The 27,765-nt window shown below is 34.9% G+C and overlaps 4 protein-coding genes across 4 annotated transcripts; 3 read left to right on the forward strand and 1 right to left on the reverse strand.

The window, feature by feature from the left end:
* Positions 1-939: 939 nt before the first annotated feature.
* Positions 940-4,650, reverse strand: LOC125222679 (probable methyltransferase PMT14). The gene is given in 7 exon segments (XM_048125421.1): positions 940-1,366; positions 1,569-1,646; positions 1,754-2,140; positions 2,599-2,885; positions 2,888-3,121; positions 3,378-4,061; positions 4,519-4,650. Coding segments are annotated over 6 exon segments (1,863 nt in total). The 5' UTR covers positions 4,023-4,061; positions 4,519-4,650; the 3' UTR covers positions 940-1,134.
* Positions 4,651-5,587: 937 nt separating this feature from the next.
* Positions 5,588-6,685, forward strand: LOC125218330 (chlorophyllase-1-like). Its single transcript, XM_048119981.1, has 2 exons — positions 5,588-5,829; positions 6,023-6,685. The coding sequence occupies exons 1-2, from the start codon at positions 5,593-5,595 to the stop codon at positions 6,680-6,682; spliced, it is 897 nt and encodes a 298-aa protein (XP_047975938.1). The 5' UTR covers positions 5,588-5,592; the 3' UTR covers positions 6,683-6,685.
* Positions 6,686-16,638: 9,953 nt separating this feature from the next.
* Positions 16,639-20,605, forward strand: LOC125218865 (protein NRT1/ PTR FAMILY 7.3-like). Its single transcript, XM_048120643.1, has 5 exons — positions 16,639-16,750; positions 16,859-16,970; positions 18,600-18,817; positions 18,909-19,468; positions 19,556-20,605. Exons 1-5 carry the CDS (start codon positions 16,727-16,729, stop codon positions 20,421-20,423), a joined length of 1,782 nt encoding a protein of 593 aa, XP_047976600.1. The 5' UTR covers positions 16,639-16,726; the 3' UTR covers positions 20,424-20,605.
* Positions 20,606-22,329: 1,724 nt separating this feature from the next.
* On the forward strand, positions 22,330-27,713 carry LOC125217787 (ribose-phosphate pyrophosphokinase 1-like). The gene is made up of 8 exons (XM_048119322.1): positions 22,330-22,562; positions 22,800-22,967; positions 23,911-24,159; positions 24,310-24,453; positions 24,539-24,706; positions 25,416-25,485; positions 26,686-26,767; positions 27,133-27,713. Exons 1-8 carry the CDS (start codon positions 22,464-22,466, stop codon positions 27,311-27,313), a joined length of 1,161 nt encoding a protein of 386 aa, XP_047975279.1. The 5' UTR covers positions 22,330-22,463; the 3' UTR covers positions 27,314-27,713.
* The last annotated feature ends 52 nt before the right edge of the window (positions 27,714-27,765 follow it).

Consider the following 27,765-nt stretch of genomic DNA (forward strand, 5'->3'; position numbering starts at 1 on the left):
CATCGGGTGTGAGATTATGTACACCGGGAGTGGGCCATGGAGAGTTGTTGAAGGGCCGCCTCATGGATTCATGGGCTGGTTAGGATATCCCTCGGTTTCTGCCATAGGAACTCTGCATTGGGTCCCCAACGTTGATCATAACGAGCACATCATGTCTATGCCGTTGAAGGATGAGGAGTTTGTCAAGATACCTCTCCCCCAAACTGGTGGGATTCATGACCGCGTTCTTTAAATAGGCGGGATGTCTTGGATTCGTGTCTCGTGAGTCGGCTATCCGGATTGATGTGTGGATCTTGAAGAGTTTGGGAGGCAAGGGTTAGGCGAAGCAGCACAGCGTCGTGTTGGATTGCACGAGAGATATGGTTCCCCTGTATTGGTGTTCGAGCATGGTGAGCATCTATATGCTTATGATCGACGTCCGCAGGTTATGAGGAAGGTCGAGGCGAAGAACGAATGGCGCCCTCCGCCTGGCTGCTATTTTCCTCATGTGAATAGTCTCATCTCATGGAGGATCTAGCAAGAACTAAAAAATGTTGGTAGAGTGGCGAACTCATGACTGAGTGGCACGTGTTCGAATCCCACCATCCGCACTTAAGGTTGTGGCTGCAGATACTTTAACAGCTTATGGAATAATAAGTCAGGTGTAAATGTGTATTGGTGAAATGAAACAATCTTTAACCACAATATCCTATTTTTTTACATACACCTATAAGAAGCAATCTTTAACCACAATATCCTATTTTTTACATACACCTATAAGAAGCAGAGTTTTCATAAAAATGGACAATTTTTACATACAGTGCACAAGATGGGACATTTTAAATTTCAACTTTAATATTAATCTCCTATCAATCTAAGATTAACAGTCTGGTTAATATATTCATTTTACAAATTTGAGGCCCTAAGCATTTGCCCCCTTGGACATACAGAAAAAGATGATTTCACGAGGGAGGGAGTTGTTTTATCTGTCCATTAACTTAGAAACAAATTTAGATACAATTCCTGAGTACAAAAAATATGGTTCATCTCTCCAAGTTGGTAATTAAATTAAATGAATTAAGACAAAATTCATTCAAAGCTAATTGCTAAAATTTTAATTTGAAGTCCATCTGCTGACCATAATACTACATAATCTCATTGATCAGTAGAAGTGGAATTGGAGGCCACCCAATATTGCTTCACTGCAACCAGTATTTTCTCAGGGACGAGAGGGCCGTCTTCATGATCCACCATTTTTATATCCCACCTCATCCCTCCGGCAATCTTCATCACCTTGTTTATCACATCCACTTCATCCCGCACGATCACCACCCCTTCTGGCCTTAAAATACGGTCCATTTCAAGGAGTATGTCTTCAAATTCACACCTACAATGCTCACACCAATCCAGATTGAGAACACAAACTTCGTGTTACGCTGTCAGAAGGGGTTCGAGATTTCATTTACAGTATACTAGGAGTATATCTTTACTATAGTATAATATTGGATGCTTACTAAATTGACACATTTATGAAGAAAAGCAATACACACAATGTTTATGCAGTTCGTATCGATTAGTGAATCGCTTACTTGTCTTGATATAATTTGAATAAGCCACTGGCGTGAATGAGGTCATATGTTCTTGGATATGTCGAGAACCCTTCACACCTGAAAAACAAAGAAAGAAACTTCAACTCAATGATTCTTACGAAAAGATAAAAATGTCTTGTTTTTAAATGGCGAGTGAGAAGCAAGAAAAAGGTGGAAGGAGATACCAATCATGATACATGCCGATCAATCCTCTCTCATAAACGACCCCCAGGGTTTTTTCAGCGATTATGGGAACAGCATTCATCACCCAAACTTTCGATGACTCCAAGGCTGCTGCAAAACCTCCAAGCCCAGCATTCATATCCATAATGTTTCTATATCTTGTGGTGCCGAGCAATCTAACAATCCTTTTGTAAGCTACAACGTGCTTTTTCCAAAGTTTGTTGTCCTGTTCGTAAGATTCGGATGTGACCCCGGGAACCTCACCATTTCGTACACGAGGTGGAACAGCATAAAGCCGAGCTGGAAACTTCTTCAACTCTCCTCCTGCTACTTCATTAGGACTCTCCACCTCCGGGAAGGGTGTTACACATGTCTCCATTTTCTTATACCTTGAGAATCATGACGAGAAAGTACAAACAGAAACAAGTAGAAGTCAAGTAAACAATCATATTTCTGGTAGATGTGAAAAAAATGATAAACAAATTTAATTTCACTAGCTGATCTGTTCTTTTCAATGGTTTCTTTTCGTTAATTTGAAATTCATAAGGAAATCATCAACAAGTCATAGGAAAGCTGACATGCCGATAAATTAAGCCATCATTAACCATTCCTTTACACATGTTTAAATTGATTCTAGAGGAAACTAAGTGAATATCAATCATCACGCATGAACATTCAACTTAAATAAGTTGAATATGCAGTATGGGTATTTTGCTGTAATTACTCCATATCACATATCCTTAACATGCAGCAGATGAAGCTTTAGGGTCAATACAAAACTGTGAATAGCGAGAAATAAAACAAACACAGAATGGTGAATAAAAAGTTTATGGTATGATTAACTAACCATAAGTCGTCGGTATCTGAGGCTTTACTACAATAGTTAGTTGATTTTCTTTTGCAAGACTTTGCATTGATCTTCTTCCTAAAGATAGCAATATCTCCCTTCTCATACTTCTTTTCCCAGCAAAGGCTCTTAGCCAAATCTTCTATGCTCGTCTGTTCGGCCTTTAAATCTTCTTTTGTCCTCTTCCACGTCTTATAATATGTCTTCCAATTGATCGGAGGACCAGACAAGACCCAGTATCCCCCAGGTCTAAGCACTCGATCAACTTCCTTCAAGTACATGCCATCTACATATTCCTGGTTTGTGTAATACCGTTGGAAGCCCATTGTATTAAGCACCTCGAACATTGTGCCATATCAAATGATCTGGCCGGGTAAGGAAGTTTTATGGATCCAAGCACCCCAATGATTGCAGGCACGCCTCGCTCCAATGCGAATTGCACCTGCGCCTCATGGTTGTCCCTTGGTGCAAACGACATTGTCAGCACATTTCTTTTCAGCATATAAGCACCCCAGCTAGCAACCTAATTGAAACAAGTTAACTTTTCAGAAGCTACCAAAAATCGGTTGTTAGCTTTCAACCAACAACGCCTATATTCGAAAAACACAAGTGATATTTGTGTACTAATTCCAAACTATAAAATCCTCATCAAGTTCTACAAACTGGGATGATAGCGAGTAAAACATATTTACTGCCACAATAGAGCTCCAACTATTAGGATTGCGCGTTACTGTACGATAAAAGCAAAGTCAAAGAAAGTGAGAATGAAGGGAACATACTCCGCAACCAGTATCCAGAGCTGTTCTGACTGTGCCGTCAGCTATTGGAATGACTCGTGCAAGCTCATCAATATACGCATCCGCCCCTTGAGGAAACATCGTCCCGCCTCCTGGAAATTTGAATACATTACCCTGATACTCAACCCAGTTCTGGTTAGCCTTCTCAACCGTCAAGCTTTTAAAAGGGACATTAGCATAATAAACGTAGTCACGGCTCTTTGGCCAAGGGAAAGGACTTGTATAGCCATTGGGCGCTGGGATCAAGCAGCGCAGTTTTTCTTCCTGTGGTGGGCAATGCCTTTCTCGATAGATCATATTTTCCCTAGGGAATCTCATGGCCCGTTCTTGCTCTTGGCAAGGAGTGTAGTCAGTGAACTTAGCATCACATGGCTTGAAAACTTTGGCTTTGGGCTCAGATGATTGGATGGAAGCCACATACTTATGATGGCTCTCGAAGTCCAGAGACGGAGAGACATTGCAGTTTGCCTGCTGCTTATTCATCTCTATAGCATAACCATCGCCTTTACCAAAGCCACTCCTCTGCCACACTCCCAACAAGTAAAAGAAACTACACAGAGCGATGACAACGACTATGGAGAGCCGGCTTCTCACTTTATTGACCGAAGAATGAACCTTTGGTGCCATGATTTTCGCTCAGGACAGCATCAAGTAACTCACAAGTCCCTACCATGAATCAAATTTAACAAATGGCACATGAAATGTCTAGAAGCAAACATTAATGCAACAGATCAATGAAGTAACTCAGTAGATTGAATCAACTACAAGGATTCACACAAAATTTGAAAGCTTTTGGTTCATGGTCCAGCTTTAATTCTAATAGAAACAGCACAGAATAAACAGCAATCCAAGTATGTAAAATATCGATTAGATCCGAGTTCGAAAAATGCTTTCTTGCATCAGAAAAAGTAACTAAAAAATCAATGCTACTGCAAAAGCTAAACTAGAACAAGCCTAATTCGATCTCGACAAACACCAATTCTGTACCAAAAATAGAAATCGAAAAAGGCAGCAGACCGGAAAAGAAATGGGAACCAGAAATAGAAATCGAAAAGACAGCAGATCGAATTTAAAGACAGTTACTTTAAAGAATCTGTTTGATTAAGCTCAAGACTGCTGTTACCTGAAAGCAATCAAGCGCTCTCTTTCCCACTGAAACACTGATTGAAGCCACAGAGAGTGTTGTAGATGTTGTTGAGCATCGAATGTGGGGCACGCCCTCTCTGTCCCAAGATTTGATTTTTTAAATTAATTTAATCTCACCGACTCTCCAAATGTGCTAAATCCTGTGTTTTTTTTTTCTTTCTAAAATAGTGAATAACTAATTGAATGATATTTCCATACATCAACATAGCAAAATTAGACTTAGATGGTTTAATCATTAATGAGACTTAGTACTTATTATAATAGTCTCCCTCATAATCAAATCTGCTAGCACCAAACCGTGGTATAGTATACTTTTTATTTTCGCCAGTTCATGAATTGCTTTTAATATTTGATTATCAGATAACCGATAATTGAATTAAATAAAATTGATTATCAATTAATTGATAGTTAATTGATAATCAACATTTTCGATTTCTATTCGATTTTGATTAGTACTAAATTAAAAAGTTCAACTATAATCGCAAATATGTGGTTATACAGACAGAGATTGGAAATGACAATTCGATGGATAGAAGGTCTATAGCTAGAAAAAAAGTTAATAGTCACTGTCTAAGTAATCATGAAATCTTGTACTAAGAAATGAATTTATTGTAATAAGTCAACATACCGTAATAGTTTATAGTAGTACTACTTTATAGCAATGCTTATGTAATAATCTATCCATAGACCCAAGGCAAGATGCCTTCTATTCTATGTTTAGGTAGATTGCAACTACAAGTATGAGTCTCCTATATAGGAAGACTGCTGTAAATATGGAGACATTAATACATAAAATATTATTCAGTCAATAGTTCAATCTAAATCTTTGCAATGTTAGGCACAATCGTCGGGTAGCCCTTGACCATGTATTAATATCTGTTAGCCTAAATAAGTCAACGTAATTTGATTGCCTAACTTTGAACAATTTACAATTAATTCGTTAAAATTGCAGTCCAAGTCCACTTACTCAACACACATACATCTTTATATATCTATGTACGAGCAAATAAGTTATATGCAAAAAAAAAAAAAATCCATTATGGAAATGAAAATGCAACTTTGTAACGAAAAGAGTGTGTTCGAGGCCGGAAATCTGGCCGTCAAAATGATGAAAGTGAAGAAATCAGATGCTTCTCAGCCGCTGGTTGAGCTGCTTGTGGTGGCGCCAGAAGCACAAGGCCGATACCCGGTTGTGCTCTTCTGCCATGGCTACTGCACTCAAACTAGTTGGTATTCTCAACTCCTGCGCCATATCTCGTCCCATGGATACATACTTGTCGCACCTAAGGTTAGTCGTTGTTGAGACTGTTCATTGTACATTAGTTTGATATTGACCACTTTTTTCAAGGGAAACCTCAAACTAATTAGACTTGCAAATAAATACTTATATGGTATTTTTCTCAAATTTATTTACTGTATTTATTTATTTTACTTCATATTTTTCTGATGTGGTATGAGTTTGCATCCAACAATACATGTAGTTGTACCAATGGCTGGTGATTTGCACGAAGGACGAGACGAAGACGGCCGCAAACGTGACAAAGTGGCTACCGGAAGGCCTCGAAGCGTGCCTACCCGAAGACGTGAAGCCCGACCTCTCCAAAACAGCCGTAATGGGGCACAGCCGAGGTGGCAGGACAGCGTTCGCCCTAGCACTCGGCCACCGCCATGCCTTCAAGGCACTGGTGGGGCTCGACCCAGTGGCGGGCCCCACTCCCCCAGCGTGGGTCGAGCCCCGCATCCTGTCCCACGTCCCGAGGTCCCTGGACGTGGGGATGCCCGTGGCCGTGGTGGGCACGGGCTTGGGCAGCAGGGGCAAGGGCGGTGGCATCATCCCGCCCCTCGCCCCGGACGGATGCAATCACTCGGAGTTTTTCAACGAGAGCAGGCCGCCGTGTTGCTACTTTCTGGCGAAGGAGTATGGGCACTGCGATGTGTTGGATGAGGAGGGAATGGGGCTGGGGATGGTGTGTAGGAGAGGGAAGGGGTGCAAGGAGAAGATGAGGAGAGGTGTTGGAGGGGTAGTTGTGTCATTTCTACATGCTTATTTGAGAGGGGATTGCCGGATTCTTGACGGCGTCGTGGCGGCGCCGGATGTTGCTCCTATACTTCTCGATCCGGTTATTTATGTCAAGGAATGAAGATTGCTCTTTGTTAGTTGATAGTTTTAAATTAATTTGATTGTATTACATGTTCTTTTATTACTTGAGATATAGGGTATACATTTGTTCTTGGTATGTAATTTAATTTTATAAGTTATTAATAATTCAAAATTAGTGTATGGTTTTTCATTTTTGGTTGGTTTACTTAATTTATGTAAAATGTTTTAATCAACTAATTATATTTTTTATGTTCAAATGTTTTTATCTTCTCTAAAATGGTGAGGGGTGTACTTTTGGGCCCCAATAAAAACAAAGATCTGGGCCTAATAAAATTAAATAAGGAATGAGACTTAAATAAAAGATAGGATTTGAAATTTAAATTAGGAGCCCATATATTCATTTTACTTTTTGGGCCTAGTCTACTGTGCCATATCTAACTTTTGTATGGAAAGTCTCGTTATAAACTTCAAATATTATGCAAGATTGAATTTTTAATTCCCATGCAAATTTAGTTTTTTTTGGTCGGTGAAGTATATGACCCAGTAATTGGATTACCAATCATAGTGAAGTATGTATAGTAGTAATATTTTGCAAATTAATCCAGTCACGTTGAATAAGAATTCATACTAGTACTATTATTAGTTAAGACTTAGGAATATAAAAACAACTTACTGAAGTTCTTATTTCTTTATATCAGATCCTTTTAGATTATGTAAATTTACGAGAGTTACCATTCGTAATTAATGACGACAACGACGACAACAACAAAAACAACAACAGCAGTAGTAGTAGTAATAATAATAATAATAATAATAATAATAATAATAATAATAATAATAATAATAATAATAATAATAATAATAATAATAATAATAATAATAATAATTGTTTTGAATATAAAATGATTTGCTGTGTGGGCTCTTAAAAATTGTGATAAATTATCTAGAATATCCCTCAAAAGTTGTAATCATCCATAATGGGGATGATTTGGGGGCGTGAAAGGAATGTAATTTGGAAGAGCATCAAAGCCTTTTTTTAATTAAGTCTAGCAAAGATGAGTTAGGTAAAGTTAAAAAAAACAATAATCGGACATTTTATCATAAAGTACCAAATCCATGTTTGTTATGGATTAGAAGATGACCCTTCATGTAAAAAAGGATTATGAAATGATAAGATAGAATCGACATAATTCGAAAAGATAATGTAGCCAGTCTTCTTCCATGGGGCAACCCAAAACTATAATCTACCTTTTCTAGATGAATAAGGTCGAACTAGATTTAACTTATTATATAACTGGAAAGTCCATATATATTTAGTCTTATCGATATGAGACGAGAAACAAGATCTCAACACCATATATAGTTAGTCTTTAAGGGAAATGATATAAACTAAGTGCTATGAGTATAATTTTGTTAATGAGCAGTTTATAAAATGTGGTCGCGAAGAATATCAAACTAATGTTGCAGTCGACTGTTCTAACAAAATTGAAATTGTGGAATTGATTAAATATCTCCCCTCCTCTTGAGGAGTGTGAAGAGTTACAAAATTGGTGTATCGCACCATAAATTTTGAAATAATTATTGGTACAAAAATATTTATTAGGCCATGTTTCCTTTATGGTAAAAAGCAGTATCCGTATATAGATTTGCTGATCAAGGACATATAGGCACACGTAATTCATTTAAACTGGATTATACATCCATTATCAACATAATTAATAAGTAGAGTCATTTCACACTACGGGTTTTCATGTTAATTGATCTCATGTTTCTTGACCATCTTTTTAGTATTTATTAAGTTGGATGGAACATCAACTGCAACTCATCTATATATAAAAGATTTTTGATTCATCATCTTAATTGAGATCTATTAAGTGATAGTGATAATTAAGTGTCCAACTCCCAATTAGTATTTCTGTATCCAACCAAATATCCATCTTTAAAAATTTAAAGCGAAGGATAACATTAGTTTTTATTTTTAACTCAATGCTAACAGTATAATATATATAAAGGTTAGTGATAAAATGCAAATTTATACATTGTACAAACTCAAAACTCCTCAATACAGCTTCAACACAGTTTCAATTATGGGCGGACCCAAGTGGGAGTGGGGAGGGGCTAAAGCCCTCACTCATATTATTTTTTTTAACATTTTTCTACTTATATATTTTTTTAATTTAATTAAATTTAGTGTAAACTTTTATATAAAAGCCCCTACAAATAATCTAAATTACACAAAAATATACTTAAAATTAATATTTAGAAATCTCAGCCCCTATTGACAAATATTTCTGCATCCGCCACTGATTTCAATACAATATCAAAACAATGTAAAATTTCAAGATTTTAATGTGAATACAGTATCAACACAATATCAACACAACATCAATCATTGACTACCATTGAAATTTTGTTGATATTTTCCTGTTGATGTTTTTTTATGATCTGTTGATATTTTTTAATGGTCCAGATCTTGGTTTTGAGTTTGTACTATATTTAGAGTTTTCATTTGACCCATTCCTATATATAAAAACATTTAAAATTTAAAGGCTTAGAACGACTAATTTTCAAAGGGGCCTTTAGTTCAACCGATTAACACGGCTAGTGCACTATAATTCAAATCTTTATTGGGTAATTTTATGAAACAAAAGTGTTCCCAGAGCATACAAAACCTAGCTACTTAAAATTGGGTACTTTTGCCAACATTTGTCATTTAATTGGGAATTAACTAAAACACAAGTGGATATCGTCTTTTATACATCACTTTCTCATCCCTTTAATCATTCTTTATTCAAACAACAAACTTCGTTATCATTGTGGGATCAATCACTTAACCTTTGGCTTCACTGCAAGAGGAAAAGTTACTATATTTATTTTTGCCTTCCAATATGATTAATCTCTTATTGATACTCGCACCGAATATTTGAGTAATGTTGAAAGTGATAAGATCTTTTGTATTTATTTATTTGTAATTTGGTATTACTAGTTGTTTGTCACCGCCACTCACAATTTTTTGTGTTATTTTCTATGACCAGTCAATTAGTATATCCGATTAGCATACGTGGTCTTTTATCCTACTTGTCATGAACTTTAAAAGTGATTTAAAATATCATAAACATTTCACGGTATACATAGAATAAATTTTTCGCCAAAAATATTATTTTTGGTCATTGGAGAACAATACAAAGAATGTAAAGTTTGTATTAAGATATTAGATCACTTTAAAGATTCATAGGACATATCAGAATTTGGCCAAAATTCGTAATTTTAGTTAATAATATTTTTGAATTGATAAATAGAGACGCTGGATCACCAAGCTAGTAAGCTACAATGCTCGTAAATAACATCAACCTAGAGCCATGAATGAATCATAATGTTAGGACAATTAACTTATTGAAAATTATCACACGAGCATTATAAGTTATGGGATTTATTGTTACGCATTTTCAATGTATCATGAAAAGCATCGGTGACACGAGCCATGAATCTTTCCCCTTTTCTTGCTCTTGTCATTTTCTGAAATTACGAGTCAGATTCCATTAAGCTCAACGCGGGGTTTCCAAAATTGTGATTAAATTAGTATTGAAAATACTCACATTATGGAACTAACTTAGGTACGTCATAGGCAGTGAATAATATGATTGGGTCGGACAGTGACCACCAGCTTGTTTGTCTTCATTAATCATATCACACCCACATTTGCTCACACTAGACACTTCCATTGTTGCATATTACTACTAAGTTAGGTCACCTTATAACTATCAACCAGTTTCTACTCTATGGTCTAATTTTATCAATACAATTGATCATTTGTGCAACATTTACATAGAATGATAGTGTTGCCAAGTGAGTTTTTTTTTTATATACAAAAGAAATGCTTAAGCTGAAGGCGCAGCGAGCAAAACAGTCGTTAACAAACAAACGAACAAAACAAAAAAAGACGTACCCAAAAAACTATGCAACCCCACCCCCCCTAAAAAAAAATATCAAGCTAAGCAAAAAAACACTACAAGTCAACAACAACCGAACCACAAGCCATCTCTCAACAAAAAGTCATACCACCAGCTCAACCAAGAACAAGACACTAGCTAACATCAGAAAAGCAAGCACCAGAAGGAAAGAGTGAAAGAAAAAACAGCAAAGCCACATAAGAGCACACCTCAACTGCCTTCATCCATCTAGTTCCTTTTACTTTCAAAGCCTCGCCAGCCTCTAACATCGTTCAAGTTTTCTGCCATTTGTGTAGGGGAAAAAGGAAATCCTGAGCACCAACCCCTCACTCATGTGCCAAGGCGCCACAAAAGTCTTCTCTTTTCAAACTCCCAGTTCGGTGTGTAGTATTGGAAAATTATTTTATTCCAGACGTCCCAAATCGATAACGAGATAGTAGTAACATTGAACATGGAAATCTATATTTTCTTGTCAAACCTCTTGAAGGGGGCACCAAGTAAGTTTCAATAGATACATTCAATAGCTATAAGTGGATACAATAATTTCTAAGCTTTAGATGGCTGACAATTTTGATTCTGAGCTACTAAGTGAACAACGATATAAGTACATGTTATACTTATAAAATAGTACTATATGGTGATGTTCGGTTTGCAAGATAAAATAATATCAATATACAATCTAGGATTGAGTTGTGAGATTATTTTAGTCATAGGGGGTTAGCTATGACTAATTATCCCATGATTATCCATTTAGGATTGAGTTGTGAGGTTGAATATCATGAACCAAACACCCAACAAATTTAATCCCGGATACAATCTTGCCAAACGAACACCCACTATATAAATAACTATATGGTTAATATTTTTAGTCTAATAATTTAAGATTGTAGGTTTATATATGCCAGATAGATTATGACATAATGTAGAATATGGATGCCAAATCCTCTTGTCAAAACCTCCTAAAGGGAACTCCAAGCCAAGGAATGAAGAAATCTACTAGTTATTTCGACAACAAAAATACAAAAAGCTTGATGAAATCCAATAGGTCAAGAAGGGATCTAGTTTCTCCTCCATGCAGAGAGTACAATTATCATCTTCAACTCCACTAACTGTAACACCTAATCTATACTTTGGTGTTATGTCATCCTTGAAGTATAAATCAATTATTCAAAATTGAAGTTGTGTCTGAGGGCGAGGCAAAGTTCCTCCAAGATATTCTGCCAGTATCATATGATCCACTATGTAGTGGTGAAACTAAAACTAAGTTAGTAATGAAAAAAGGAGTACATTTTGTCAAAGCATCACACCCCACATCACTCGTATTTGCAGTACAATCCACGAAAAACAGAATATTCCTAAGTAATCCTTCTAGTTCTTCCCAAGCAAAAAGTTTCATCCTCCATTGAAAAGTGCAATATAGGTGCCACTGTCCGAACAAATATTGCTCAGAATTTTGTTAAAATGATAATAATAATAATAATAGTCTCAATAATAATAATATGTATATTGATATAACTATAATTTTACATACATAAATATAACCGGTATCAAGATACAATAATTGTTCGAAAAAAATACTCCCTCCGTTCCACAAGAATTGTTCAAACAAAAAATGGTTTTATTTGTTGTTTAAGTGTCATAACATGTAGTACATTAGTAATAAATAGAACTTCTTTATTAATCGATGCATTGCCTTCCTTATCAGTTATCGGAGAACTATATTTATTGACATCGATATGTTACAGTCTTACAGACACAATTTATAATTATACCCAGGCACAGAATTTATAATTATACCCAGAGCCAGAGGCAACCTTATCTAAATGAATTAAATCAAGCTATTATATGAAACTTAGTTTTTTAAATCAAAGATCTAAGGCAATCTATTTTTTCTTGTAAAGTCATGCCACTAGATGCTATATTACTGATAAAGATATCCACTAACTACTAGCAATATTGTTTTAAATCAAATAATCAAGAATTATATGCAATATCTAATACTCCATAAGTAAAATTAATAATGTATAATATATAATAATGTTGATAAACAACATTTTCAAAATTACATACTCCCTCCGTGAAAGAATAGGAATCTCATTTCTATCCGGCACGGGTTTTAAAAAATGTTAAGAAAGTGGATGGAAGAAAGTTAGTGGAATAGAAGACCCACTTATATATAGTTTTAAATGATATGTGAGTGGAATAAGTTAGTGAAATGTGAGGTCTCTTTACCATTTATGGTAATTATGAACTGAGACTCCTATTTGTGACGGACCAAAATGGAAAAACGGACTCTTATTCGTGGACGGAGGGAGAGTATATCACAAAATACAGTATTGTAGTGTAAGAAAAATTGAAATCATATGTAGATGTTACAGCCGAAAATTTTAAAAAGTATTTCAAATTGTTCACGTGCTATTTTAAATATAGATCGATTAATTTAATAGGTTTTTTTGTTATGTATTATCTTATAGATATACAGATATACATATAATGCCTAGCTAAATCGCTTCGTATGCTTATACCCTTTTCAATTAAATTCTAACTTTGATTAGTAAAAATTCTAACTAACGAATTCTAATTAAAGATTGGTGAATCCGGACATGCAGATTAAAAGAGCATTGTTTACAAAAGTTGATTCGCTTTTTTTTAATCGTATATGTAATTTAGTAAAATCTCTAGCTAATTCACATTATATATGTAATATAAAGGCGAGAGTACTGCTATGGCCGTTTGGTCGAAGGGAAAGTAAAGTTGGCAAGAAAAATGATTTCTAGTAATTTTATTTTCTTATGTTTAGATAATATCTAGATTTTAAATTTATATTTAATTTAAACACCAAACTAAAAATATACTTATTATTATTTTATTTATAAAAAAGAAAAATAATGTAAATTTTTAATAAATTATTAATTATAAATAATAATATGGATTGTTTAAATATGGATTATCCATCAAATATATAATAATATAATTATAATTATAGTTATATAGAGTATTATAATCACTTATTATAATAATAAATATAATAATAATAATAATAGTAATAAATATTATTATTATTATATTATAATATTTACGAATATTATAATTGAATAAATTTTATAAATTAAAATTGCACTATGACTTTATTGATTAATTAGTAATTTATAAAATATAATAATTATTAATTATTATACTGTTTATAATATATATTTTTATTTTAATTATTTAATAAATTATTAATTACTATTATAATTTATTGTAAAATATATATTATGATAATTTTAATCATAGTTATTTATTACACTGAAATTAAGTATGATTTATAATTTAAATTATTTTTAAAACATTCTAATAATAATAATAATAATAATAATAATAATAATAATAATAATAATAATAATAATAATAATAATAATAATAATAAAACTATACTATAACATTAAATATGTAAGAATCCTAAAATTGGGAATAAGAATACCTAAGAAAAGTTAGGATTTAGAATCTTGGAAAATTGTACTAACTTTCTTTATTTTTGGATTCTGATTACTTTTCCAATTTGATTAAAAACCGAAATAAGCACTGGAATTTAAAATTTAAGGAATCACGCTACTTTCTCAGACAGAATCCTGCAACCAAACATGACCTATATGAATATATCATAATTTTTTAAAATTCAAAGATCATTATCCATATATTAGTTAAACAGTAGTAATAAATTACTCATGCAGTGCACCTATTCTCTACTAGCCAATTTACGAAATTTGAAGTTATAAAATCTAGTACATGGGATATGTCACCAGGGGGTGCAACCAAACATAGCCTATATGTATATATCATAAATTTTTTAAACTCAAAGATCATTATCCATATATTAGTTAAACAGTAGTAATAAATTACTCATGCAGTGCACCTACTCTCTACTAGCCAATTTACGAAATTTGAAGTTATAAAATCTAGTAAGTACATGGGATATGTCACCAGGGGAGTGATCAATTGCTAACTCATCATTTAATTGCTAACTATAACTAATTTAAGGCCATAGAATTTTAGAAAACGTGTGATCTACAATTTGCCACGTATAAGTTTTGTTTTTATTAATAAAATAAAAAAAGATAATAAAAAAACTCCAAATTAGGATTTTGGATGAAAATGTCAATATAGTGTTTCGAAAATATCAACACAATGCTTTGTGAATGTCAACACAATGCTTTAAGAATGTTAACCCTTGCTTATATTGACATTCTACATGTATTATATTGACATATTTTATATAGTATGTTGACATTTCTACTTGTACGAAAAATTTAAAAAATTTCAAAATTTTATTCAAATTTTGACATCGGAACATATGCATGTAGCATATCGTTGGAATCCTTATGAAATTATCTTTAATTTGATATATGTTATATAAATTTAATGTTTTGAGATTTCTTTTAAAAGTTAGTTATAACTAAACATGTAGTTAATTGATATTAATACCCCTATTGATATTTTTTGGAATTAATCCTATGGCTTTATTGGCGTTTTTCGTTGATCGTATTGACATTTAGGGATTAATGATCTAAGCCCTTAATTTGAATATCTAATGGCTATTATTTAGTTATAGTTAGCAATTAAGTTATGAATTAGCAATATAACACTCCCCTTAAATCTAGTGTGATATATTATGAATATATAGCGCCTTCATGCCAATCAACTTTATTTACATTGCATTTTATTTGACATTGAATTGCTTCAAACAATGGAAGGAAAATCAAATGAATTAAAATCATGATATGCATTTGAACACTTTGGAGTTGACTCTTTAGTTATACAAACTCCTTTCTTAGTTCTTCTTTTTTATCATAATTTTACCATTTCCTCTAGAGACTACGAATATGGGGTATTTCCAGCAAAATTTCATTAAATATATAGCGATAGAAATCCATGGATTTCATCCTAAAATCAATTGGTAATAGAAGAAATGATAGTTGTAGTATATTTTTTTAGTTTCAATTGCCAAGGAGGGCCCGTGAGACTTATATAGTTATTTCAGTTCTCTTTGTACACCGATGTGAGATAGTTGTAATATATTTTTTAGTTTCAATTGCCAAGGAGGGGCCCGTGAGACTTATATAGTGATTTCAGTTCTCTTTGTACACCGATGTGAGATAGTTGTAATATATTTTTTTGGTTTCAATTGTCATTCGATCGGTTGGACCACTTGGTCCAAATTTTAAGTCTAGATATACTGCTGGGTCAGTTAAATTTGACCAACAGTCCGCTTGGTCCAAATTTTAAGTCCAGATATACTGTTGTGTCAGTTAAATTTGACCAACAGTCGGCAATCCGCTCTGATACCATGATAGAAATCCATGGGTTTCATCCTAAAACCAATTGATGGATAGGAAGAGATGCCCATAAGACTTGTATAGTGATTTCAGTTCTCTTTATATACCGGTGTGAGATAGTTATAATATATTCCATCTGTCTCATTAAATATGCAACATTTGCTTTTCGGCACAAGATTTTATGTAGTGTTATTTTGTGCGTTAATGAAGAGAGAGTAAAGTAAGAGAGAAGAAAAAGTAGAGAGAGTATTGTTTCCATTTTTAGAAACGTTTCATTTTTAATGGGACAGACCAAAAAGGAAATTTTTTTATTTCTAATGGAACAGAGGGAGTATTTTTTTAATTTCAATTGATAACAAAAATTTCTATTTTTCATTTTCATAATGTCTTCACAAGAAAATATTACTTGTGATTTTTATTTCAGCTAGAAGACAAACGGAATCGTGGTATTTTTTTTAAAAAAAAGTCGCAAATATTGTGTTTCTCTCACTTAAATAATAAAACGACAACTAAGCACTATAAAATTCGGTATAAGAAAAATATAAGAAGCACTAAAAATAGACAATTTTGAAACGAAATCCAATAACATTGGATATAACAAGTTTTCACTAAATTGGCATGTGAGAATTAAGTGTTGCAAAGTGATGAGCCATCTTGGATTTTGTCCTTCCCATTTTCCATAAATCTCAGCCCTCCATTCCTCTCTCCCACCTCTATATATACCCTCCCTATTTCTTGCTTGCCAACTCACTCAACATTCCTATATACACAAAACAACTATTAATTCTACACACAAGAAATCCTCATCTCCTTCTTCAAATGGGATCTTTAGAATCATCCAAGGTGCTTCATTCCTTCATCAAATATACTAACACTTAACTATCCCATCTCTCTCTCTCTCTCATGCATCTATATATAACTTGTGTGATTCTCATTTTATTTAATTTGTAGGCTCAAAAATTAAAGGAAGAAGAATACACAGGTGATGGAAGTGTTGATTTTAATGGAAAACCAGCTATTCGAGACCTAACTGGAAAATGGTCTGCTGGGACAATAATATTATGTAAGTACCTCAAAAACAAAAAAGGTTCAATGTTGATCAACTTTCACATCAAAGAATTATGGAGTTTTAGTCCAATTAAGAACATTTACACTAAATTAGACGTCTATAGGTTGCAAATGGTTGTAAATTGAAGTTCTTGAAAATTACAATTTTGGCTGGGAAAGGCACTGAATCCATAAAAAATTGTTGAAAGTGAGATAGCAAATAGCAAGAGTCCAGGTCTTGTGGCATGCAAAATCCTACCACACCCACATCACAAATTAACCTCAAAGTCTTAATCCAAAAAAATTCCTTTTTAAGTTGATGAGCAACATTAATTCTAGCTAGCTGCAATATGATTAATAGGTGTGTATATATGTGTGTACGTATATATTTGTGTGTGTGGCGTGTATTAATAATTTTAATTTAGAAGATATTAAATTAAATGCAATAAAAACAAATTGAATCTGACACGTAATTGAATACTAAGTGTTTGCACGAAGGGGGAGATCGACACTTGTTCTTTTTTCTTCCATAAGGGTTACATTTGGATTTATAGAGGAGAGACATTTTTGGTTGATTCATTAATTTTCTATGCATTGTATATGACCATCTCTCTCTATAAGGCTAATTCCATTTTTTGCTTTTTCTTGGCTTTTTTCATAACCACTATAAATGGAAAATGATCGACGACTAACCAAAACATTTATCGTATAATTAAGAATCGATGTGTAGAAAATGATCGGCCAATTTTAGTATTATGGTTGGAGTATATAAATGCTTTTTATTCCAAAACATGAGTGCATTGAATATTGATGACAGCACTAAGCATTATTTGCGAATTGCTATTTATTCAAAATGAATTGATCTTTTCCTAAATATTTCCATAGATGGTGTTGAATTATCTTAAATAATTGATCCTATCATTTTACCTAAACCAAATTTTCATCACTAATAAAGACTTTCATTATCTTTTTACTAATAATACTCTTGGATACAATAATTGGGTTTCTTGATTAGTTTATTTTGAGAAAATTAGTATTTTTGTAATACCTCCACTAAAGATAATATTTCCAAAAATACATATCCAAACTAATTTGTTTTCGTATTCAAATATATATGCTCGTGATCTATTGAGGTGTTCCTCTTCTATAACAAGAGTTAGATCTTTGTCAATTTCATCAAAGTTAGTTATACCATACTTCCAAAAATCCATCCCTGTATAGTTATCCAAATACTTAGATATTTTTAATTTCTTGAAAGAAAAAAATGAAAATACATAAATAAATACAAATATATAGTGATAATCGAGTTGGATTTGAACATATAAACAATTATTTAGTGGGAGAGGAAATGGTTTAAAATAGACAAGATACTGGCATGGATAGCGAAGGCATGGGACCTTTCAAGAGTCACTTGTAATGCCTGCATTTTTTAGGAAAGACTAAAGCAAAGGTTTTACGTATAATATTTGCAACAAGTGGAAACTAAGCATATACTATTTCTTTACACGAATCTAGAAAATAATTCTCCCTAATTGCACGTGAACACCTCTATCTCTGTATGTTTAGTTTCAAACTCTTTGCTTTTGACAGTCTCCAAATCAAAAAAGGATATGTTGCTTTTAGAGTAATAGAATTTGAAATGCAGTGAATCAAGGTCTAGCAACGCTAGCATTTTTCGGGGTGGGAGTGAATCTGGTGCTGTTTCTAACAAGAGTGCTGCAGCAAGACAACGCCGAAGCAGCCAATAGTGTTAGCAAATGGACCGGCACGGTCTACATCTTCTCGCTCGTTGGTGCTTTCCTTAGCGACTCTTATTGGGGACGATACAAAACTTGTGCCATCTTTCAAGCCATATTTGTTATTGTAAGTCTCTCTCTCTCTTTATTTTCCTCTCTCAGTGTCAAGGCATCACATGATCATAAACTTATGTATAACTACCATTTTTTGCAATCAGGGTCTAGTGCTCTTGTCACTATCCACACAGGTGTTCTTGCTCAAACCCGGGGGCTGTGGGGACGAGACGACCAAATGCAACACGCATTCGAGTTGGGAGCTGGGGCTCTTCTACATCTCTATATACATGGTGGCTCTTGGCAACGGCGGCTACCAGCCTAACATAGCCACATTTGGCGCTGATCAGTTCGACATAGAGGATCCGAGAGAGGGCTATTCCAAAGTGGCCTTTTTCAGCTACTTCTACCTTGCATTGAACATCGGCGAACTCTTCTCCAACACTGTATTGGTATACTTCGAAGACGAAGGGTTGTGGGCCCTCGGGTTCTGGGCCTCCACCGCCTCTGCCACCCTCGCCCTGCTCCTCTTCCTCGGAGGCACCAAGCGCTACCGCCATTTCAAGCCCAGCGGCAACCCCCTCTCTCGCATTTCCCAAGTCTTGGTCGCCGCCACAAAGAAGTGCAGTGTGAGGATCCCACCGGGCGAGGATGCTGCCAACTTGTACGAACCCGAGGGATCCAAGAACGGAGCCCGGAAGATGCTTCACACGCAGGGGATCAAGTAAGTGTGTTACACTTCAATTCAAGTCAAATACAGACTTATACAGTGGTTTCAGTTCTCTCTTTATAACATGAATTTGCGTTGCAGATTCTTGGACAGGGCAGCATTTGTGACGGCGCAGGACGAGGAGGAGCTGAAGCAGAGCGAGCACAAGAACAACCCGTGGCGGCTCTGCCCCATCTCGCAAGTGGAGGAGGTGAAGTGCATACTGAGGCTGCTCCCCATCTGGCTCTGCACCATCATCTACTCCGTCGTGTTCACGCAGATGGCCTCCCTCTTCGTGGAGCAGGGGGACGCCATGAACACGCAGATCTCCAACTTCCGGATCCCAGCAGCCAGCATGTCGAGCTTCGACATCCTCAGCGTGGCCCTCTTCATATTCCTGTACAGGAGGGTGGTGGACCCAGCCGTGCGCGTGGTGAGGAAGGACTCCAAGGGGCTTACTGAGCTACAACGGATGGGGATCGGGCTGGTGATCGCGGTGATGGCGATGGTGTCTGCGGGGATAGTGGAGTGGTACAGGCTGAAATACGCGAGGAGGGATTGTAAGCAGTGCCAGGGTTCGAGCACGCTGAGCATATTGTGGCAGGTGCCGCAGTACGGGCTGATAGGGGCGTCGGAGGTGTTCATGTACGTGGGGCAGCTGGAGTTCTTCAACGCGCAGGCGCCAGAGGGGCTGAAGAGCTTTGGGAGCGCGCTGTGCATGACGTCGATATCGCTGGGGAACTACGTGAGCAGCCTGCTGGTGTCGATAGTGATGAAGATATCGACGGAGGACAACATGCCGGGGTGGATACCGGGGAATCTCAACAGGGGGCATCTGGACAGGTTCTACTTTTTGCTGGCGGGGCTGACGGCGGTTGATCTCGTGATTTACGTGGCCTGCGCATCGTGGTACAAAAGCATCAAGCTCGGAGGGGGAGAAGATGAGGAGGAGGATTATGATGAGGTGTAAGTAGGTAATCCTCATTCATTGGACTTGTACAGAAGAGTTTGAGGAGGAGAAGAGATGAAGAAGAGAGTGAGAGATACACTATACGGTTTGAAATCAGTGAATGGCTAAGTGTTTAATTTGGTTCCACGATTGATCATGAAATAGATATGCAAGTGCTTTAAGAAATGTGTCGTGTTACTCCATGTTCACTCATCTTCTAGCAAAATATTCCCCCTGTCTGCAATTTAGTGTAACTTAAGTGATAAAGCTGAAATACAGAGTATATAGGCAAGATTAAATTCTGAAAAAAATACAGAGTACATAGTTACTATCATTACAAACTAAGATCAAAGATATTTTCACCAAAAAAATTTAAATAGATCCACATATACATTTTCTTCGAAATGTTCAACATAAAAGTTTTCAAATACTTAACACCCAAATCATTTTTTAGATGAAACTAAGATCAAAGATTAATATTTTCCTACCTTTTAAAGATTGATCCAAGAGAACTCCTCCTCCTCCTCCGCATTGTGCATATTTAATCCACAAAAGAGATGTGTTTATGGTCTTAATTACATTTAGATATTCCTAGAATAATAAATACACGAGCACGCTAGGGTTTTACTATATTTTACTATCGTTAAAACCTTTGTCGTCATCATTCTTCAAACTAGGACTCAATCGAGAGTGATTTGTGTGAAATTGAGAGATTATAAAGTGGGAGATCATTGAAAAATATAATACTGTAATTTATAAGTTGACAAAGGGAAATATCAATAAATTTTCCATTAAGTTGATATTGCAACTGAAATTTAAAAATAAATCAGATAAAGAAAGAAAAATAAATAAATTAACTAACTCAAGAAATGTTAATTGAATTGTGAAGTCTGTTAACTAAAAATCCAATCAAATTAAAAATAAAAGAATAACAACTTCTTAAATCAAAATATATTAGTATAAAAACTTAATGAAACAAAAGAATTTGTAAAAAGAATTAATAAAACAAAAAAATTGTAAAAAGACCTAATGAAACAAAATACATTAGTAAAGGACGGATGACAAAAAAAGAAGAGAAGAAATACTACTCCCCCAATCAGGCGTTAATCATCCCAATATACCATTTTTATCTGTCTGTGATTGTCCCATTTGATTTTCACTAAATTTGGTTACATTCCACTAATTTATCTTATCTATAATTATATAAAACTAACGTACAAAAATAAAAACTCACGTTCCCAAACTTTTTCATCAATTTTTATTATAATTCTTAAAATTCGAATTGAAATAGTCTAAAATGAACCACAACGATCATTTTTGGTGAACGTATTAGAACCACTTTTGTAAACAAATGAATTAATTATGTAATGACATTATATAGAGACAATTTATTAGAATAGATAATTTATTTTTTCTGGAATTATATTTTAATAAAAAATGATTTAATATATGTGTTTTATTTATTTTTCTATCAAACTGTATTTTCTATATGATGAAGGCAAATTTCATTTTATAATAAAATATTTTAACTCCTATTTTTTTATCTTTTTTATTTTATTAATTTTATATTACAACTTGTATTACTTCTATTTAAGAAAATGCAATTTATATTAAATGAAAAGAGAATAAAATCTACAATAAATTAAGAAAATATAAGAGAATAAAGTATTAGAATTTAGAGATAATATTAGAAGTAAATAGAAGAGATAAGAACCTGTTTTTGTTGGATAAAAAGGAAAAATGACTCAATGCCAACTCAATAGGTTAAAGAATGATATTAAATTAGTTGTGTTTTAACCTAAAAAAATGATTCAATAACAACAAAAATATAAATACGGCTGAATTAGTGGGGCGAAAGTAGTAATATTAAAATTTAAAAGAGGAAAAAGGCAAAGAAAAAGGGTGCGTTTCATTAATTACGGTTTACTGAAATTTGAGAAGCGATGTCGAGTCGTCACTACCGACCGAAATCTTCCCTTCTCTGTGGATTCTGCGGCGAAAGTAAATAAACAGCAGAGGAGAGTCGAGGCGCCGCCATTCAAACTCAATACACACTCATTGATGGCCTCCTCGTTGCTCTTGCCGCCGCCAACCGCTTCTCCTCTTTTCTCGCGCTCCGCTTTTCCTACTCCCACCGCACGCTTCTGCTTCTCTCCCGCCGTAACATTCTCCTTTTACTCTATGTTTTTTCTTATTTTTCCATCTCTCGTTGTTCCATGCCGACTCACTGATTGTTTGAGATTGGACTCAACTGCCATTTAATTTTTTGTTTTTTTTTCTCATTGATGATTAACGTTCATGAATTTGTTGTTTTGCCGCTTTAAATTTGATTGAAGTTAGGTTTCTGTGTTTTTCATGTTTCGTTATTGTCTAATTCTGTGTCTATTCTATTGACAGAGATGCGAGTTGACAGATGCGGTGAACGGGAAGCCTCGTGTTCCTGTTCTCAACGACCAGACATTGCCCAAGTACTTGCAGTCCAGACGATTGGAGAATGCTGTCAATAAAAACATTAATAACGAGATCAAGATTTTCTCCGGTACTGGCAATTTGATGCTTTCTCAGGTAAATCCCCACCCCTTTTGCTCATGAATGGATTTTATGGTTAATTGCTTTATGTCTTGCCTTTGGTTTGATTGCAAGCTTATAAAACACTTGCCTTTGGTTATGTGGGGGTGTGGAAGGTTTCATTTTAAACTCGTACACAATGCCACTAAGTCTTGCGTGAGTTGATCATGGTGTGTGGGGAAGCATGGCTTGAATGTTGGGACATGGCATGTAGGAGAATGAAATTTTACGAGTGAGCATTACATGGATGATGTGCTCGAAGCTGAGCACGTATATATATATACACTTCACTTCAATGGCCTTGTTGTAAATTTCTTTTATTTTTGTCTCTGCGAGTGAGATATACTCCATTACTTACTTCCTATGTTAGTTATAGTGATTGAAACTGCCTTGCTTCAATTAACTCTCTGGTCTATTCAGCTTTACCCATTTTATTTCTTGTACTTTCTGTGCAAAGAGTATTGTTCTACATGATCAAAGAGTTTAAACAGTCTATTACTGTTACCTAACAATTTAGCTTGTGAATGTATGTGAATTGAACTGGTTGTGATTATACATGTATGCATATCATATGTGTATATGCAGATATATTTAGGGACTGAGGGACTTACTTATCCCATATTTTTAATCTTTACTATTGTTAATTCAACACATCATGAGATGATGTGATTTTTAACTCCTTACATTTCTGGTGTACTGGGTCACCTTGATTTTAAATTTTGTTTTGCAAGTTTGAATGCATTGAAAGATTTTCAGGGGGTTTGATAGGGTGGAGAAGGGAGGGAGAGGAAATGAACCTGGGGAAGAGTGTTACACAACATTTAATAGAGCTAGATTGTTTTATGATGCAACCGTTGTAGTTTCTCTTTTTATTATGCTCTGCCTTCTGTATTCATTATACTACTTCTTCACTAAATTTGATGGATTGCTTTTCACTTAGGAAATTGCTAAGTATATGGGCCTCAACCTTGGAGGTATCCGGATTAAACGATTTGCAGATGGAGAGATTTATGTTCAGTTGCAAGAGAGTGTCCGTGGCTGTGATGTCTACCTGGTCCAGCCCACCTGTCCTCCAGCCAACGAAAATCTTATGGAGCTTCTTATAATGATAGATGCTTGCCGAAGAGCTTCAGCCAAAAATATCACTGCAGTGATCCCATACTTTGGATATGCGCGAGCTGATAGAAAGGTGGATTTTTCAATAATATATCAGACTTTTGATGAATTCTTTGCACTTTGATGGCTGATGAGTGCTTACAAATGAGAAGTTCATTGAATAGATTCTAGAGGAAATGTTACTAAACTTTTGCTCTGCTACTTTAATTTCTCTTCTATATAGACACAAGGACGTGAATCTATTTCTGCCAAATTAGTAGCCAATCTTATCACAGAAGCAGGTGCAGATCGTGTTCTTGCCTGTGATATTCACTCAGGGCAATCCATGGGTTACTTTGATATTCCCGTGGACCACGTGTACTGCCAGGTATAAGTAAAGATTTCACCTTTATTGCTTGTTTTCCATCTCACTCATATTGTGTTTTGTTTTTGGCTTTGTTTTTATGAAAAAGCCTGTCATCCTTGATTACCTCGCCAGCAAGAAGATATGCTCTGGTGACCTGGTAGTGGTCTCACCTGATGTTGGAGGAGTTGCACGGGCACGAGCTTTTGCGAAGAAGTTATCTGATGCACCTTTGGCCATTGTGGACAAAAGGCGTTCGGGGCATAATGTTGCTGAGGTATTACTAACCTATTCTTGCTTAATTTTCTTTTCACATTCTCTCAAATTAATATTTCTATACAAGACAAACCCAATGAATTTGTACATCTTATCTTACTTGTTTCCTTTAATTTGAATCGAGGGCAGAAAGGCTACTCAATGTGCCACAACCTAAATAAAATAGTTCTATTAACAGTGTTCGTGGAAGTTAACTTCCAATTTATTAAGTAGAGGGATTTGAATTGAGTAAGTATATGTAGGAACATGTTATATATTGGCCACACTTGGTGAATGAACTATGCATCACAACCGTATTCTTAATATATTTAACTGTCATCATTTTTAATCTAACACCTTATGCATGCATCTGCCTTTTTGATATTTCATATTTTTTGATATTTCATATTTGACTCCACTAAAATATAAGTGTTCTATGCCCGATGTGTCATTTTCGTTCCTTACATTTTCTGTGCTAAACTTATTACTGTATTCATGGACCATACACTTTGATGGTTCCATTGAAGGTGACAGACACCAGCTGTTCATAAACAAACTTCCTAATGTACGTTAAGCTACATATTTTTCAGAACATCACGGTAGTAAAATTTATCAGCATATATAACTCCAGTAATATTCTTATCACAATTGTGAAAAGATGCATTTATGTTACTCTTTTCTTTATTGCAATTTAATTTTTATTTCTTGGTCATCTTACGTTTTATTTACAGGTAATGAATCTGATAGGTGATGTTAAAGGAAAAGTTGCAGTGATGTTAGATGACATGATAGATACAGCAGGTAAATAGAATATAATGAATAATTTATATTTTCTAAATTATTGCTTAACATTCATTCTTCTAAACCTACAAATGTAATCAAGTTCATAATTAGTTAAACCATTAAGCACCATGCTAATACGTGGAACTACCATTAAGGATCAATTAGCTTTATTTTGATGGGTGTTGTGGTTATCAAACAACATTTGTTGGTTGAAACTCTCCTTCAAGAAAATATGAGTGGAGTCTAGGTCGATGCTTTTAGTGTTCTTTGTGCATTATCCTGGCCCTAACAGGTGAGAATCTAGCTGAATTGGGGCATAGCTAGAATAGTAATATTGGGGCAATTCAAGTTTTGTGAGGCTTGGATAGCTGCTGAAATGCTGGTCCTTGCCATATGTATAAATCTTCAAAATTGAACTGGTTGTGGCCTGGTGGCCTATGATCTTGGCAGACTTAGTTTTATAATTCATCGGGGGTCAGGATACACATGGGAGGGAAGTCATGTCTCAATGTCCGCTGGTCATTGTTACCCAAAATATATTGAGCTCCTCTGATTTAAATGTTACCTTGAATCTGTTGCTTATTTCAGACTACCAAATGATCCTCCCTTTTTCTAAATCCTTGAGTGTAACTTCCTGCCGTTATTAAACTATCTTCGCCATTGGATCTTCAAAACGTTAAAACATGACTGAATCCCAAATATAAAGGCAATTATGCTCTGTGACTTTGATGATATATCTCTTCTCTATCTCAGATTATGCCACTTTTAAAGATAGAGCCCCCATTCTTAAACCTCAGTGCCTAGTAAGAAGATTTGTATAATCCCCGAACTTCAGAAAGGACATTGAATTCAACCCTAAACATTTATGCAGTCTCCCCTTAAGTCACACCTTTGGGTGAAACGTCTCTTTAATCAAAACAGGACCAGCATAATTATGTATCTTCTCGTGACTTCCTGTCTTCACATTACTGACTGGCAGCTGCATCACCTATAACTCATAACTAAAAGAATTTGAAAAAAATGGGTTAAACTAGTTTTACCTTACAAGTGCCTATCTTCTTTAAGTTAGCACTGTCTTTGCTGAAGCAGCTTGACTTGTAATATTCGGCTTGTGATGCAACATCTTTTCTCTCTCACTCTTCCCCCTTTTTTAATCCCCATCTCTTCAATACACAAAGCTGATTTTTTATTTTGTCTATTTGCTTTGTGGCTCTAAAGGAACTATAGCCAAAGGTGCAGAGTTGCTGCATGATGTAGGTGCTCGGGAAGTCTATGCATGTAGCACTCATGCGGTTTTCAGGTATTAGCATTTGTTTTCTGTGGCTTTTTTCCCATTTATCATTATATGTAATATCGAGGATCCTTTGATGACCCAAATAAACATTCTTGTGCTGCTCTATCATGATTATGAAGTAATTTCCTTGTAATAGAGCAATTTGTGTCAATATTGCTGGCTAATAATGGCGTTTCTCAATCATCTTAGTTTAAATTTCTCTGTAGATTTCTATAATCTGCTCTTGCTGATTACTTAGCAAATTATACAAAACTGGTTCATTCTAGAAAGTAGAGTACTTCTTTGTAAAAATATTCATGCAGAGTAGTGAACCAGTCAATACGAATTTGATTCGAGTCTTACCTATTTCTTTTGATGTTGTTCTTTTACAGTCCCCCTGCAATTGAGAGGTTGTCGAGTGGGCTGTTCCACGAGGTTATTGTTACAAATACACTTCCAGTATCGGAGGAAAACTATTTCCCCCAATTGACAGTTCTTTCAGTTGCTAACCTCATGGGCGAAACAATAAGGCGAGTTCATGATGATTGTTCTGTGAGTAGCATTTTCCAGTGATAAATTATACTCCATGTTTGCTTGATGATGGCGACAAACCTTTTCCGTTGAAGAAGCATATTTTACCAGTTCACCTTCTGTTCTGTAATCTCACCATCTCCTGCAACTCAACTCCACAAGGGACCTTTCACATTCATAGCAATAAAACTCAAGTCTTTGGAAATGATCTTTTCATGAATCCCAGAGTAGATATCTCTGGAATTGAAAATAGTGATCAGCTCAAAACAGGTCTTTTTTATTATTTTTTTTTTCTGGAACAAAATCAGCAAGGAGTTGATACTTTTTGGTAGCAGGAAGGTTGATTTTTTTTATTTTCATTTTTTTTGCTTTGACCTCTCTCCATGTTTTGGAACATCATTCATTCATTACTAGTGAATTATTGAGAACCAATTACAACTAATGTGTATTCATGAGGCTTTGCAATTGTAATGCCTTAACTTCCTTGAAGCAAT

Source organism: Salvia hispanica, chromosome 4 (assembly GCF_023119035.1).
Source record: "Salvia hispanica cultivar TCC Black 2014 chromosome 4, UniMelb_Shisp_WGS_1.0, whole genome shotgun sequence".
NCBI classification, from domain to species: domain Eukaryota; kingdom Viridiplantae; phylum Streptophyta; class Magnoliopsida; order Lamiales; family Lamiaceae; genus Salvia; species Salvia hispanica.

What these genes read in the sequence shown, in the direction of transcription:
- LOC125217787 (XM_048119322.1), top strand. Translation starts at nt 22,464, where the DNA reads ATGGCCTCCTCGTTGCTCTTGCCGCCGCCAACCGCTTCTCCTCTTTTC. An exon ending in ATGCGCGAGCTGATAGAAAG is followed by an intron (nt 24,160 to 24,309) that starts GTGGATTTTTCA and finishes TCTTCTATATAG; the next exon opens with ACACAAGGACGTGAATCTAT. An exon ending in AGCACTCATGCGGTTTTCAG is followed by an intron (nt 26,768 to 27,132) that starts GTATTAGCATTT and finishes GTTCTTTTACAG; the next exon opens with TCCCCCTGCAATTGAGAGGT.
- LOC125218865 (XM_048120643.1), top strand. Translation starts at nt 16,727, where the DNA reads ATGGGATCTTTAGAATCATCCAAG. An exon ending in TTCAAGCCATATTTGTTATT is followed by an intron (nt 18,818 to 18,908) that starts GTAAGTCTCTCT and finishes TTTTGCAATCAG; the next exon opens with GGTCTAGTGCTCTTGTCACT. An exon ending in CTTCACACGCAGGGGATCAA is followed by an intron (nt 19,469 to 19,555) that starts GTAAGTGTGTTA and finishes TTTGCGTTGCAG; the next exon opens with ATTCTTGGACAGGGCAGCAT.
- LOC125218330 (XM_048119981.1), top strand. Translation starts at nt 5,593, where the DNA reads ATGCAACTTTGTAACGAAAAGAGTGTGTTCGAGGCCGGAAATCTGGCC. An exon ending in ACATACTTGTCGCACCTAAG is followed by an intron (nt 5,830 to 6,022) that starts GTTAGTCGTTGT and finishes CAATACATGTAG; the next exon opens with TTGTACCAATGGCTGGTGAT.